The 16,714-nt window shown below is 37.4% G+C and overlaps 1 protein-coding gene across 1 annotated transcript in view; it reads left to right on the top strand.

The window, feature by feature from the left end:
• The first annotated feature begins 516 nt into the window (after nt 1–516).
• Nucleotides 517–16,714, top strand: part of FCHO2 (FCH and mu domain containing endocytic adaptor 2) — a 115,283-nt gene continuing 99,085 nt past the window's right edge. Inside the window, exons 1-2 of the mRNA XM_081826764.1 lie at nt 517–672; nt 15,563–15,654. Coding sequence (XP_081682890.1) covers nt 640–672; nt 15,563–15,654 — 125 coding nt within the window. The 5' untranslated portion in view covers nt 517–639. The remainder of the gene's footprint in view (nt 673–15,562; nt 15,655–16,714) is intronic.

Below are 16,714 nucleotides of genomic sequence, written 5' to 3'. Positions count from 1 at the left end.
TCCTTTTCCGGCCTCCGAAAGTTTTGTTTTGGTTCTTAGTTCCCTGTCAAGGAAAGGCACCCTATTGACCAAAGGTTTCCCAGTCTCCGCCCGGTGGCCAGAAGCCAAATTTCCCCCATCCCAGCTAGACCAGCCTTGGTCCCTTCAAGATCCTCCAAGGCCGGGAAAGCGCGTCTTGCGTAGAGGAAGAGAGGAGGCAGCCAGGCTGCCGTATCCACTGCTGTTGGCCGGCCCTTTTCTTCGCTCATCCCTGGGCCAGTACCCATCGTACCGCAAAGGGTGCGGGCAGTCTCCTCTGTGACTCCTCAAGAACCCGGTTCTCCACCATTCCCAAGAGAATACTCAATTTGGCCGCGCCCGCGCCGGGGAGAGAGGAAGGTTACTAAAACCCAGGGATGGGACGAAGAGCGCATGCGCAACCAGGCGGTTGCGTTCAAGAGTTCGCCCCGCGGCAGCAGCCGCTAGGTGGCGCATGCGCCCTGGAGGGTACGGGCCAGTCTCCGGGAAGAAGGCGGCGGCGGCGGCGGCGGCGGCGGCAGCGGCGGCGGTGGGGAAAGGCGGGGGCGCCGTGGGGGCCGGGCCCGTGTTTACACAGCGGCGGGCGGGCGCGGACGCGGAACCTGGCGCGGCGGCGACAGGATGGTCATGGCGCATTTCGTCGAGAATTTTTGGGTAAGGGCAGGAAATTGGGTTTTGGGGTGTGAAGCTTTCTCCGCCTGACCTCGGCCTGTGTGCGCTCCGGGCGGCGGTGTTGGCGGCCGCGGCTTTCGGGGCCGCGGCGGCGGCGAAGGCTCCGCGATAAGGGCTAGCGTCCTCGGACCGCCGCCGGCTGGGTCCCGCCTGGATGAAGCCGGGCGGGCGCCGGGTCTCGCAGGTTCGCAGCCCCTGCGGGGGACGAGGGCTGTCAGCGCGGCCCCTCAGCCCGCGGCGGGGACGCCTAGGGGCCGCCCGCCGCCCGCCGCCCGCGCTGGGACAAAGCGCCGGATGGGGCGGGAGACGGGACCCGGCCCCGCCGGAGGCTCTGGGCGCCGGGCGCGCTCCACGGCTCGGACGCGGCCGCCGGGCCCGAGGCGCGGCCGCCTCCCGCTGCGCGCTGCCGGCGAGCGCCGGCCGGAGCCGGGCGGAGGGGGCTCACCTCCGTCCCGCACCGCAGCCCCCATCTTAGCCCTCTTGCCCCCCACTGTTTCCACACGGAATCCCTTGCGGGCTTGGCCTGGATCAGCACTTTCTCTCGGCCTCGCAGCTCGGCTCTTTGGTCTGCGCCCAGGACTTTGCCTCTGGGCCTGTTCACAAAGCGTATAAAAGTTGAATTTAATGTAACTGGATTCCTTGGGCTTAAATGCACGTAGACTTCCCCTCGTGCCCTGTGCTCCTTCCCCTTCCTCATTCTTTCCACACCCCTCCTCTTAACTCGGTACTAGTATTAGGTGGTTCTTTGAGAATGACTTCCAGTCACCGTGTGGAGTGTTTTTCTGCAGTTATTGTTTGTTGTAATGGGAAGTGCAGTTCAGCCGAGTGCGGGAAAAGTAGCATGTTTACCCCGGTATCTTGGGTGAATCTCATTTTAGGTCCTGACAGCTGCAAGTACTACAGTTGCATTTTAGTTCAAATTTAGAAATAATTAAAGGAGTGATCTTTCAGTGAAGAAGAGGTGTGTCTTAAATTCTTATTTCTAAGTGTATCACGTATGGACTTAGTAATCAAATCAGTTCATAGTTATTTGTCTTGAGTGATTCTTGTTTTCCGCAAGCGACGTAAGTACGAGACATTAGATTTTTCTTTAAAATACAGCTTTATAAAGTTACAGTTCACATACTATATAGTGCACTCAGTTCAGTGTACAATTCACGGGTTTTTCGTATGTGCAGTTACATCACCACGATCAATTTAGGACAGTATCATTACCTCAGAAAGAATCTCTGTATCCATTAGCAGTCATTACCTCTTTCGCCCTTAACTCACCCTAGGCAGTTTACTAATCTATACATTTCTGCCTCGATAGAATGGTCTCTTTTGGACATATCATATAAATGGGATCATACGTGTTATCCTTCGTGATTGGCTTCTTTTCCTTAGCATGATTCCACACTTCATCCATGATGTAGCATGTATCAGTACTTCACTACATTTTATGGCCAAACATTCCATGGTGTGTGTATACCACATTTTATCCATTCATCAGTGATAGACGTTTGGTTGTTTCCACTTTTTGGCTATTATGAATAGTACTGCTATGAACATTTTTATACAGGTTTTTGTGTGGAAATATGTTTTCATTTCTTTTGGGAATGGAATTGCTGGGTTATATTTTTACTCTTTAACATTTTGAAAAACTGCCAAACTGTTTTCCAAAGTGACTGCATGGTTTACAATTCCACTAACAATGTAAAAATGTTCCAATTTTTCTGCATGCTGGACAACACTTGTTATCGGTCTTTTTTTATTATAGTGGATGGGTGTGAAGTAAAACCTCATTGTGGGTTTGATTTCCATTTCTCTGATGGCTAATGTGCATCTATTCATATTTTTTTTTTGGGAAATATCTTTTTAGATTCACTGCTCATTTTTAGATTAGGTTGTTTGTGTTTTTATTATTGAGTTGTAAGAGTTTTTAATATTCTGGGTAATCTTTTATCAGATACATGATTTTGTAAACATTTTCTTCTATTTTGTGGGCTTTCGTTTTTCCTTGACGGTGTCCTTTTTAAAAATTTATTTGTTTTTAAAAATTGTTTTTAATAGATGACATATAACATGTTTCAGGTGTACAACATTCAACAATTACATATATTATGACATGCTCACCAGTGTAAGTGCCATTACTTTCTTACAGTATTACAGTATTATTGACTCTATTTCCTATGCTGTACTTTTCATCCTTGTGACTTACTTATTTTATAACAGTAGGATTGTACCTCTTAATCATCTATTGCACCTACCCCCCCCCCGCAACCACCAGTTTTTTCTCTTTATTTATGAGTGTTTCTGTTTTTGTTCATTTGTTTTTTAGATTCCATATATAAGTGAAATCATATGGTATTTGTCTTTTTCTGTCTGACTTGTTTCACTTAGCATAATATACTCTGGGTCCATCGGTGTCAGAAATGGCAAGATTTCATTCTTTTTTTTTTTTGGCTGAGTACTCCATTGTGTATGTATAGCACATCTTTATTCCATCTATGGATGGACACTTAGGTTGCTTCCATATTCTTGGTGATTGCTGCAGTAGACATAGGGGTTCATGTATCTTTCTGAATTCGTGCTTTCATTTTCTTCAGGTGCATACCCAGAGGTGGAAATACTGGATTGTATGGTATTTCATTTCTATTTTTAATTTTTTGAGGAACCTCCATATTATTTTCCACAGTAGCTGCACAAATTTACATTCTCACCAACAGTGTGCGACTGTTCCCTTTTCTCCACGACCTTGCCGACACTTGTTATTTCTTTTTGATAGTAGCCATTCCAACTGGTATGAGGTAGTTTGATATTGTCCTTTGAAGCATCGAAGTTTTTAATTTAGATGAAGTCCAGTTTATTTGTTATTACTTATGCTTTTACTGTTTTATCTAAGAACTTTTTCCTAACCCACGGTCACAAAGATTTACTCGTGTTTTTTTCTACGGGTTTTATAGTTTTAGCTCTTACATTTAGGCCTATGATCCATTTGAAGTCAGTTTTTATGTGTGGTGCCAGGAGGAGGTTCAGCTTCATTCTTTAGCATGGATATGTAGTCTCAATACCTTTGTTGAAGGGCTCTTCTTTCTCTGTTAATTAATCTTGGCACCCTTGTCAAAAATCAGTTGACCATAGATAATATGGGTTTATTTCTTGATTTCCAGTTGCATTCCATTGTCTGTCCTTACACTAGTCCTACACTATTTTGATTACTGTGTCTTTGTAGTAAGTTTGGCATCAGGAAGTGAGAGTCTTCCACATTCGGTCTTCTTTTTCAAGATTATTTTGCCTATTCTAGGTCCCTTGCATTTCTGTATGAATTTTAGGTGTAGCCTATCAATTTAATGAATTAGTTAATTTAAGTATAGTTGATGTGTATAACCTATCAATTTTAGACTTCAGGTTTTAGGCAATTTATAAAACTATTAATTGGATTTTAAATTGGCATCCCGAAATCTTTTGCTTTTTTTTTTTAGTTCTTATTTTTTTTAAATTTATTTAAGTGATCTCTACGCCCCATGTGGTGTTCAAACTCATGACCCCTAGATGAAGCATGCTCTTCCAACTGAGCCAGCCAGGCGCCCCTTGAATGTTTTTTGATGGATGAATGTGTTCTTGGGGCTCCTGTGTGGCTCAGTCGATTAAGCGATTAAGCATCTGCCTTCAGCTCAGGTCATGATCCCAGGGTCCTGGGATCAAGTTCCACATTAGGCTCCTTGCTCGGCGTGGAGTCCGCTTCTCCCTCTGCCTGCCGCTCCCCCTGCTTGTGTGTGCTTGCTTGCGCTCTCTCTCACAAATAAATAAATAAAATCTTAACAGAAAAGAATGTGTTCTTGACGCTTGCTAAGTTAATTCCAAATTGTATATTAAGATTTTTTCAGAAAGTAAAGCATAGTTTACTGCAAATTGTGCATTAACATTACAAGTTATCTTTTGTTTCTGTTAATTGAGCTTTGAACATAGCCTTGCCTAATGATTTTGGCTATTACGAATAATACTTTCTAGGAACATTCTTGTACCAGTTTTTGGGTGCCCCTTGTCCCTCTTAAGGGAGGAATAGGAATAAATTTGGATATCTGAAATCTAGAGAATATTCCTAGTCTAATTTATGTTTTTGTCTTTGCCTTCACTTCCCCAACTGTTGAATACAAACAGTTAAAAATAGATTGCATTTTATTTACTTCCAAGCCTGGAATTGGGGCTGAAAGCTCTAATTTGGAGCTTTATAAAAAATTCCAGGGGTGCCTGGGTGGCTCTGTCGTTAAGCATCTGCCTTCGGCTCAGGTCATGATCCCAGGGTTCTGGGATCAAGCCCCGCATCGGGCTCCCTGCCAGGCGGACGGCCTGCTTCTCCCCTCTCCCACTCCCCCTGCTTGTGTTCCCTCTCTTCACTCTCTCTCTCTCTGTCAAATAAATAAATAAATAAATCTTAAAAAAAAAAATGTTCAGAAGGAGGACTAAATGAACTAGGGAAGACTAGGAACAGGAACTAAATAGCTTCTGAGAATTTGATAGTTGTCTAAGACAACTTAAAAATTTACATATTTTAGGATCATTTATCATTTCTTAAAATAGAGAAATTACAATATTAGTTTCACTTTTCTCCCCTAATATTTAAAGTAGCACTGTCAGGACAAATAAAACTGGTCAAAGGGAGGTAATGGGAAACTTTAAAGTTTTAAGTTTCTAACCAAACAACCTATTAATTGTTGTTTTCCCTACATATAAAAAGACAAACCTTTTTGTTGTGGCATTTGTTAGAGGAAAGTTTGAATCATTCAAACTATTTTCAAGCCCTTTTGAAAGTAGCACATCCTGCCTTTTTCTTTAAAGTATAGTTTTTCTTCACTAAAACGGTATGCTACATTATGAATTAATATTATACTTTGAAGAGAAAAATGTATTTAAAACTTCCTACACAACAGGTGTTTTGTTGCTGATAAGTCATTTTTTGCCACAAAGTATAGTGCCTTTGATAATTAAGTTGAAAGTGTTTTTCTTTTCCATTAAAATTGGATAACAAAATTAATTTTGATAGCAGAAATCCACACTATTGCCTTAGTATATAGAAACAGTTGTTAGTCCTTCAAAAGGTAATGTAACTTTAAAAAATTTTTTGCAGATACTATAGCGTCTCTGTATACTGTTTCAGAGTAGGGTACTAATTTATAATGCTTTTGAGATTGTCTATGTCAGCATTGCACTATAGTAATTAAAATGGCTTTCTGTTTTTATATAAATCCTGGTTATTTAATTGAGGAGTTAAATTTTTTAAAAATTTGTTTTTTTAAATTCCAGTGTAATTAACATAGTGTTATATTAGCTTCAGGTGTACAGTATACTGATTCAACAATTCTGTACATTACTCGGTGCTCATCTTGATAAGTGTACTTTTTATCCCCATCACCTATTTCCCCCATCCCCACACTCACCTCCCCTCTGGTAACCAACAGTTTGTTCTCTATAGTAGTCTGTTTTTTGGTTTGTCTCTTTCTTTCTTTGTTTTGTTTCTTAAATTCCACATATGAGTGAAATCATATGGTATTTGTCTTTCTCTGAGTTATTTCACTTAGCATTATTAAACTCCCTAGATCCATCCACATTTTTGTGAATGGCAAGATTTCATTCTTTTTTATGGCTAAGTAATATTCCATTGTATATATCCATCTTCTTTTATCTGTTCATCTATATAGATGGACCTTTGGGTTCCTTACATATTTTGGCTATTGTAAATAATGCTGCAATAAACATAGGGCTGCTGCATATATCTTTTTGAATTAGTGTTTTCATATTCTTTGAGTAAATACCTCGTGGTGGAATTACTGGATTATATGGTAATTCTGTTTTTATTTTTTTGAGGAATCTCCATAGGGTTTTCCATAGTGGCTGTACCAGGTTGCATTCTCATCAGTAGTGCATGAGGGTTCCTTTTTCTCCACATCTTTGCCAACACTTGTTGTTACTTGTGTTTTTGATTTTAGCCATTCTGACTCGTGTGAGGTGATAACTCATTGGTTTTTGTTTGTTTGTTTTTTAAGATATTATTTTTTTATTTGAGAGAAAGAGAGTACATGAGTGGGAGGAAGGGCAGAGGGAGGAGGTTGCCCTAGCAGATTCTGCACCCAGCCCAGAGCCCGACGCAGGGCTTGATCCCACGGTCCTGAGACCATGACCTGAGCCAAAATCAAGAGTCAGATGCTCACCCAACTGAGCTACCCAGGCATCCTTCTCATTGTGGTTTGGATTTGTATTTCTCTGATGATGAGTGATATTGAGCATCTTCTCATGTGTCAGTGGCCATCTGTATATTTTTTCTGGAGAAATATATGTTCGTGTCTTCTGATTTTTTAATTGGATTATTTGTTTTTTTTGGTGGTGAGTTGTATAAGTTCTTTATATATTTTGGATACTGACCTCTTAAATTTTTTTTTTTAAGGGATGGATTTCATTGGTGATAATTGGGAAAAAATAAAACATACCTGATTTAAACACTTTATAAATCTTATTTTGTATAATAATCCTGATGTCTATAAAATATTAAGCATTCTGCCAAAGACATCAAGTATTCTTTAGCATATATCACATTGTAATGAACTGACATTTTTAGTTAGGTGACCTTTTCCAAAAATTATTTCCAGTCAGCATATCAAGAATGAAGTAATTATCTTGGGTGTTTTTATCCTCAAGTATTTCTTTGTTTCTTGTCCTTATTTCTTTTATTGTTTAACCAGTACAGAAGTCTCTTTCCATTTGTCTGTTGGTTTCACTGGTATTGTCATGCTTTACTTTTAAATAAAATTGGAGCACTTGGTTATATATCCAGAATTTGATCTATCATTTACATGGATAACCTGGGAGGATTAAAATGTTTTTTAAAAACTTGGAATTGCTATTAGTAGGACTTTGAAGTGCAAAGCATTATATTTTTGCTTGATTTTTTAATCTAAATTTAGTATCCTAAATGAGATACTAACACCCATACACATACCCATACACACATATTCTTGGGGGTATATCTATATGCAAATTTAAATATATATATTTTTAGAAAATTAGTTGAGGTGATCATAGAAACCAAGAATATAGACTTTCTTTTTATTACTTGAAATTTCCAAATACTGCTTATGATATGATCCCATTGGGTGGTACACTGAAATTTAAGAAGTACATGTGTATGCATATTTACATATACATTAGTTAACAGATTTGCAAAAGTTACGTGGTTCAGTATTCAAAAAGTACCAAAGGGAATACAGTATAAAATCTTTTTCTTTTTTCCCAGCCATCAGAATCTCCATAAAGGCAGTAATTGTTACCAATTTCTTATATAGCTTTCCAGAGATGATTTCTGTATAAACAAGGAAATTATATACACTAAATTAAAATTTGTTTACTTGTTAGCCAGTTAGCCAGGCCCAAATTGTTTTCAGCTGCAACAAGCTAGGAAAATGCAAACTACAGATTCATCTAAGTTGGTTCAAGTAGACTTGACAGGTAGACATTATAAAATCATAGTATTTTATTTTTTTAAGATTTTATTTATTTATTTGACAGAGAGGGACACAGCGAGAGAGGGAATACAAGCAGTGGGAGTGGGAGAGGGAGAAGCAGGCTCCCTGCTCAACAGCCTGACGCGGGGCTCGATCCCAGGACCCTGGATCATGACCTGAGCCGAAGGCAGACGCTTAACCACTGAGCCACCCAGGCGCCCCAAAATCATAGTATTTTAGGTAGCAATAAATTTTATTGTGAGGCTCTTAGAATTTTGAAGGATGGAATGGTGATTTGTTCTGTATTTTTGCTTTAATTGTAGGAGAAAGTTGGAAGTGAGAAATTGATACTGATTTAGTCTGTGTAAATTCAATTCAGGGGAAGGATTTTAGAACACTGACATGGAAAGGATAAAAATTTGCTGTATGGGTTCTTTTATAGCTCTGTACACTAAATCCTGAATGCTCTAATCCTTTCAGAACTACTTAAATTATTTAGGCAAAGGCATGGGAGAACAGGTATGCTTTATATCATCCTGCACATTTGGCTAGCATAAGCCTTTTGGAAGTAGTTTTTTGAGTACTGTCTCTTGAGGTTATCCATCCTGGTTTGACAATTCTAAAAATTTAACAAAAGCACCCTAAGAAATCCATATAGAAATATGGTGCCATGGAGACGTAAAGGGAATAAGAGTTTTCACTTTACCTAGTGTGGAAAGATGAAAGAATACTACAGTTGTAAGAATGTTAGTAGCAGTTTGGTCCACAGAGATGAGTATAAGTTGGTCAGATGTGGGGGAGAAACAAAAACAGTACTACAGCAACTAAGACCTAAAATGGTAACTATTGGTTAAGTTGTTAGAGGATGTTGCTGGGATGGTCAGATTCAGAGGATTAAATTGAGAAGTGATTAGTGAACTCTATGATGAAGTTGAGACACCCAAGTTCATTTAGTTCTATCAGGCACATGCTCCTTGATGGAATAGCAGGAATAAAGGTTATGGAAGATAGGAGAAGCATGTTTGCTTGCCTTTAGGGATAAGATGGGGAGGTACAGTATCAGTGTAGCAAATTGGTGACACTGGACCTTAATACTAAGAAGTGTTTTTAAATTTTTTTTTTAAAGATTTTATTTATTCATGAGAGACACATAGAGAGAGAGGCAGAGGCAGAGGGAGAAGCAGGCTCCCCAAGGAGCAGGGAGCCCGATGCAGGACTCGATCCCAGGACCCCGGGATCATGACCTGAGCCGAAGGCAGACGCTTAACGACTGAGCCACCCAGGCGCCCAAGAAGTGTTAGTTTTTAATTGGTTGAAACAAGAGCCAGTGATGATGGTTTTCCTTTTTAATTATAATCATTGTTATGTGTAGGTAGAACAGAAGGAGTACAGAAGAAAATTAAAATTATGTATAGCTTTTCCCTGTGTCCTCTAAGGTTTTCTTTAGAAACACAACATGCACAGTGGGTTCTGCTGTATTGTTCTGTAGCTTGGTATTTTTCAAATGATATTACCGTCAGGCATTTTTCTCATATGATTAAGTATTATTTGAAAATATTTTGCAGTGACTTGCATAGGTTTCCATGGAATAAATAGGTAATTTTTTAAACTGCTCCTAAAAAACTTTTTTTTTAATTTATGAATTAGGAGATTTAACTATTAATATGAACAAGATGTCAGTTTAAGAAGGTAGCCTTTACCTTTGAATGTGCAGATTGAAGAGTTTTTGAGAAAGCTGAAATTGTTATTTTTTGAGATTAATGAAAATTACATTTGTTTACAGTATATTACAGAAAATTTGAAAGTTATAAAACAAAATTATTTCATAACTCTTGGCTTCTGCTATTTTTGTTGAAGTCATGTAGTATCTTTTAGATGGCTTTACGGATTTAACTTATTTCTGGAAGAGGTGATTTGAGAAAATGGTTAAATGAGAAAAATGCTTGAAGAGGTGAGTTGTAACTGAAGAGATCAGGGAGTATCTGAGGGGTTAGAAAATAATTTCTTCAATGTAATAAGATCTGTTTCCTTCAGTCAACCAACAGATGTGTTTGAGTGACTTTTGTACCTGCAGTAAATAGTTCTGACTGCTGAGCAGTGCTCATTTTACATCTTTAATCACTGTTTTCTGCTTCAAAAACATCTTGCCAATGGTTCTGTAGAATAGTTTTGATGATCACGTGTGAAAATTTCAATGTATAAATAGAAGGTTGACTAGAAGAGATTGTAACTTGTGGTTAAATGTGCTATTTACTTATAGAAAAACTGCTTACGTAAGAACTAGAGCAAAAGGAAAATGTAGAGTGGTAGGAAGTGATATTTATTTATTACCTTTGAGGTGGTTTGAGGTTGAGAGGAAGGTTAGGCGTGTTATTTGCTGTTCACATGACAGTACCTTCTGACCCTTTGATCCCCTGCCAAAATTTTTTTTTTTAATTTAAAAAGGAACAAGGTAAAATAAACTTATCAATTCATAGTCTGATTATACAGTATAGACTATCTTCTGCCTGTTTTCCAGAATCTTGGAGTCATCAGAAGTGAAAGGTATCCAGGCTTTTTGTTTTTAGTGTTTAATTTACTGTTGCTCTTAAAAGGTTCTTTGAAGGAGAAGTTTCAAACCATTAGCTAAAATCTCTGGGATTTATAGCTTTGTGTTTTTCCACTGTTACTATTCATGGGTCTTAAAAACCGAGGTACATTAAACAGTTCCATTTTCGTTAAAATAGGAATTTCATTGCTTTGTAAATAGAGATTTTTTCTTCAAGTGGGAAGGTGTTAGGTTGTATTTTATATCTATTTAAAAAATTTTTTAAGTATAAAGTGATGTTATAAAATCAACCAGAAGAAGATACCTTTGAGTTTCCAAAATAGGTTTGATGATGTATTCAGACTTTTTAACTTGAAATTTCAAGTATGTCTTGTAGATTCTAAATTAGACTAAAAAAAATCTGAATATTTCCAGTGACTTGGTGACCTTACTTATAACTTAATTATCTTTTTAGCTAAATTTTAGTTCAGTTGATAATTTAAGTGCAAAACTATGCATGGTGTGATCTCATTTTCATATTAAAAAGTAACATGTTACTATATGTATGGGAAAAGGAATCTGGATTGATAAACATCAAACTGTTAAGTGTTGTCAAATTAGAGTGGTAGAAACAATAGGTCCTAAGAAGTTGGTTTTCTTTTTTTTTTTTAGAAGTTGGTTTTCTTAAAGGACTTGTACGATTCTGGACTAAACATCTTCAGATGATGATAAGGTTTTTTTATCCCCCCTACTTCCTATTAGGAATTATTTCAAAGATTTTTTTTTTTTTTTTTTTTTTAAAAGATTTTATTTATTTATTTGAGAGAGAGAGAGAGTGAGAGAGAGAGCCCAAGAGGGGGGAGGGTCAGAGGGAGAAGCAGACTCCCTGCTGAGCAGGGAGCCCGACGTGGGACTCGATCCCAGGACTCCGGGATCATGACCTGAGCCGAAGGCAGTCGCTTAACCAACTGAGCCACCCAGGCACCCTATTTCAAAGATTTTTAACACTTGTTTATACAGGATTATAACAAGATTTTGTTTGCCTCAGGCCATAATCATTGGACTTTATGAAAGTGCTACCTCTTTGTAAAGTGCATGGAGACCAGCAGGTAAAGGATCCTATCTTAGTGTAAATCTTCAAAATAATTGTCTTCCTTGTACCAGCAGTGGTGTTAATAGCAGCTTTTGTCAGTTAATACTGCAAATCTCTCTGCAAGAATGAATTGAGTAAAATAGATAAAAATATTTGCTCATGCCTTTGACAAGTTTATCGTGATATTTTTATATACTGTGCAGTTCACTTAAAGTGTACAGTTCAGTGGTTTTGGGTAATACAGATAATGTGCATCCATCATCACAGTCAATTTTAAAACATTTTCATTACCTTAAAAAGAAAACTTGTACCTTTTATCACCTCCTACCTCACAACCCTCCTCCCTAGCAACACACTCATCTACTTTCTATCTCAGCATATTTGCTTATTCTGGACATTTCATATAAATGGAATCCTACAATATGTGGTCTCTTGTGTCTGACTTCTTTAACTTAATGAAATGTATATGATGTTCATCCATTTATATTCTTTTTTATGGGTATACCCTATTTTGTCTTTTTATTCACTGGTTGATGGGCGTTTAAGTTGTTCTAACATGGAACAGCTGGTTGATGGACATTAAGTTGTTCCTAACATTAGGTTATTTTTGGCTGTTATGGTAATTGTGTCCTGCTTTTTTCCGTTGACAGTATGTCTGGGCAGATTTTTAAAATTAACACTTAAAAATCTGCATTTTTTTTTTTTTTACTGCAGTCTTAAAAAACACCATATATATTTTTTATTGTAGGATATACTGTCATTTACTTAACCAGTAATATTAATGGATGTTTTTGAGTTTTTTCTGATTTTTCACTATTATAAATAGTACTTCAGTAAATACTCTTCCACATTTATCTTTGCATATGTGTTTCTGTAGTATAGATTTCTAAAAGTAGAATTGCTGGATCAAAGGGCATGAATATTTACAGTTTTAGTAAAATATTGAAGACCAGAAGACATGTTTAGTCATAGTTCTATTTGATAATAAACGTCTGTTATTTGTGCGTTCACCATGTATTCATAGTTAACCAAGGAAAGCACGTTCTCCTTGCTTGAGTTAAAAGGATATGTTAAAGGAAAAAAATATTTTTGTGTTGAAAATAACAGGAACATATCCACTTCAAGGTCTAAGGTGACAAAATGGATATGCAATTCAGGAATACTTCTTGCTATTTTACTTTTCTTTGAACTAAAAACGTCGGTGGCTACTGTAAAAATCATAGAACCTGTGTGCAGGTAGTTCTGATTAAAAAAAAAATACTGGGTAATCTCGAACGGTGGCAGGATTATAATCAGTTATGATTGTCAGTTTCAAGAGTGGTCTCTCCCTGTTTCACCAGAATTTTCAGTGTTTTGTGCAGCTGAAGACACTGAAGCCAGATGGGTCTAGACCTGAGCTCCACTGCTCTGTCTTCTTTATTTTTTGACATATAAATGTGTGTATATTTAATATTTATTCATCTGTTATCAAAGCTATAAATTAAGTTTTTGACAAGGGGACAATACAGCTTGGGTTCTTTATTAGACGCTTCGAAAATTTTTTTTAAAAGACAGTTGTATGTGTATATAAGTGTGTGTGTGTGTGTAGAGAGGGTACAGTAGTGCCATTTGAAGTAGTAAAAAGTTTTGCTTAGTTTGTGCTCAAGAAAAGGTCATGAGTAATAAATATTTGTGTTAATAAGTTTGTGAAATTATTAAAGAATAGTGCTTGGAGTCAGATTCAAGTTTTTTGACCTCAGTAAATGAATGAATCCCTAAATAGAAAGAAAGGATAAATGGATTTGTAATCATGTAGGGTGTTTATATTTAGTTGTTAATGCCTTCTGAGGCAGGCTTCTTCTATATCACATCCTTATTAGAATGAGTTTTCCTTGTCTTTCCAAGTGAAGACCTGAGGGATGGAATAGCTAGTACTGTTTCCCAGGGTGTATTATTGCTGCTATATTAATATTATTATATTGTATTAAATAAATTAATAATCCTCATTTCCTTATTGGGAATTTTAACTAATATGTTATTGGGATATCTGAAGTTCCCGGATAAAGGGCTTGCTTCTTCAAGGTCTTCTTAATAAAAACCCAGATTTCTGAATATAATTTAACCTTTTCTTGATTGCTTAATGTTTATAATACTGTAGCAGTAAGCAAAATGCTCAGGACCTTATTACCTCAATTACTAGATGGTCTCCAAGTTCTTATCTCCTTTAAAAAAAAAAAAGATTTTTTTATTTCTCTTGTAAGCTTGGTAAATAGTATTTCTAATAGTCTTTGTGCCTGTTTGAATAGCTCTTTATTCCCAACTCGCTTCTAATTTGAATATGCGTAATGCACATTGGGAACCCAGATAACCTGACTGGTTAGATTTTTTTTTAAGATTTTTATTTATTTATCTGAGAGAGAGAGAGTGAGTGAGTGAGTGAGCACAAGTGGGGGTGGGGGAGGGGCAGAGGGAGAAGGAGAAGCAGACTCCTTGCTGAGCAGGGAGCCTGACTGGCTCCATCCCAGGACCCTGGGATCATGACCCCAGCCGGAGGCAGAGGCTTAACGGACTGAGCCACCCAGGTGCCCCCAAATATGACATTTTATTTTATTTTATTTTTAAAAGATTTTATTTATTTGAGAGAGAGTGCATGGGCGGAGAGGGGGAGAGGGAGAAGCAGGCTCCCCACTGAGCAGGCAGTCCCACATGGGGTCCATCCCAGGACCCCAGGATCATGACCTGAGCTGAAGGCAGATGCTTAACTGACTGAGCCACCTGGGTTTCCCCCAAATGTGACATTTTAATTTATTATATATATGGCAAAATAATTACTTTCATATTAGTTTACAAGTTTGTTAGGGATCACTTCAGCATAACTGGAATTTCCTATGTTTCTTGTTTTTGGTGAACTGTGAAAAAACTAGGTTTCATTTTGTGTAATTCTTGCTTATTGTATTGCTATTTCCAGCAAATATATTGAATTCTTCACTATTTTATTTTCACTGAAGAAAAAGAAAAAGTACCAGTTGTAAAGAGTTGTTGAGCTTAGTTTATTAATAGTCTCTATTTCATTTATAAAATTGGTGTTTCTGTTTTCTTCCCTATGACTTACTAATTTAGCATTTATTGGAATCAATAAATGGCAGTAAAGGTTTTCTAGGATTGTGTAGTGGTCTTGTTCTGTTAATTTCCCATTAGTTGGGGACGAGGACTAGCCGATGAGTGTTACTGCTCTTTTGTTAAAATTTTATCTCTTTTCTCACTTCTCAAGTTGTTTAAGTTTACTAAAAGACTTTTATTAGCTATTAGCATTTTGTGGTATTGAATGTGTAAGTGATTAGTAATAGACTATCTTGACTCAGAAGTCAAGATTTACTTACTTTAAAGTAGGGACTCTGCCTTGAATAATCAGGAATCCCTTAGTGCATGTTGAAGGAATTGAAATGGGATTGGTAATGTATTTAAAAAGATCCATGGTTATCTTTTCTAAATTATGCTGCATGTTATTTTTTAAAATTTCAGACTTAATTTAATTAATATACTCTCATGAGTGATTATAGAATGTGTGCATGTGTGTTTAATGTGTGTATATGTGTATATAATAAATTGTAAATGTTGTCAAACTGTGTTGTATTCCTTTGATACAGTATGAAGTCATATAATGAGCAACATTGGTTTAATTAAGGAGAAGTTGCTCATCTGAGCATTGGAGTTGCATATTGGTTAATATAGGGTTATTCTTAAGTCATTTTGATCTTTTTTTGTTGTTAAACTAAAAATTTTCTTCAATTTTAGGGGGAAAAAAATAGTGGCTTTGATGTCCTTTACCATAATATGAAACATGGACAGATATCAACAAAAGAACTAGCAGATTTTGTGAGAGAAAGGTATGTATTTTTTTAATAAGTACTTTAACAGTCAAGTTAAATTTTAGAATATAAATGAGAAAAAAAATTTTGTTTTTGAGAGAGAGTGCATGCTCTAGTGGGGTGGGGGGTGAGAGAGAGAGAATCTTATGCAGGCTCCCAGCATGGAGCCAGAGGCGGGGCTCAATCTCAAGACCCTGAGATCACAACCTGAGCCAAAATCAAGAGTCAGACGCTTAACCAACTGAGCCACCCAGACGACCCAGAAAATTTTAGTTAGATCTGGATTAAAATAAGTACACTCTTGAAAAGTATAGTTATTATAGTTTTATTTTAAAGTAGTGTGGTTATCTGGCGTCTAGACACTAAGGGCTGCATAGTGGCTCCAAGGAGCATTGCTGAACTCCTGGTTTGTATTCATTGTTTGTAAATAACATTACAAACAATATGAATGTAAATACATAAATGTGATACAGTAGAAAAACTGAGGAATTTTGTAGGATAAAATATTACCATTTCTTTAAACAAACATGTCATTAAACATACTAAAATAATTTGATAAGTCTAAGGTTTTTGAATTTGTAGCTTAATTATGTATTACTTATTTACTGATTTATTTAAATTTTAAGTAGGCTCTATGCCCAGTATGGGGCTTGAACTCACAACCCTGAGATCAAGAGTTGTATGCTCTACCAACTGAGCCAGGCATCTGCCCCTCTATGTTTTATTTTAAAGAAGTATAAGTGTATATTTTAAAATTCTGCAAATTTATAAAATGTGATTGTCTTTAAGACTCTTAGAATATAGTAGTCAATTTAAAAACTTAAAAATCAATGTAATTTGATCTGATTAAAGCTATTTTATATAATACATTAAATGTTAGGCGCCTGGGTGGCTCAGTTGGTTAAGCGACTGCCTTCGGCTCAGGTCATGATCCTGGAGTCCCGGGATCGAGTCCCGCATCGGGCTCCCTGCTCGGCGGGGAGTCTGCTTCTCCCTCTGACCCTCCCCCCTCTCATGTGCTCTCTCTCTCTCATTCTCTCTGTCTCAAATAAATAAATAAAATCTTTAAAAAAAAAAA

The sequence above is a fragment of the Leptonychotes weddellii genome, chromosome 7 (genome assembly GCF_054177405.1).
Source record: "Leptonychotes weddellii isolate Sample4059 chromosome 7, ASM5417740v2, whole genome shotgun sequence".
NCBI classification, from domain to species: domain Eukaryota; kingdom Metazoa; phylum Chordata; class Mammalia; order Carnivora; family Phocidae; genus Leptonychotes; species Leptonychotes weddellii.
This window is presented reverse-complemented; position numbering and strand designations above follow the sequence as displayed.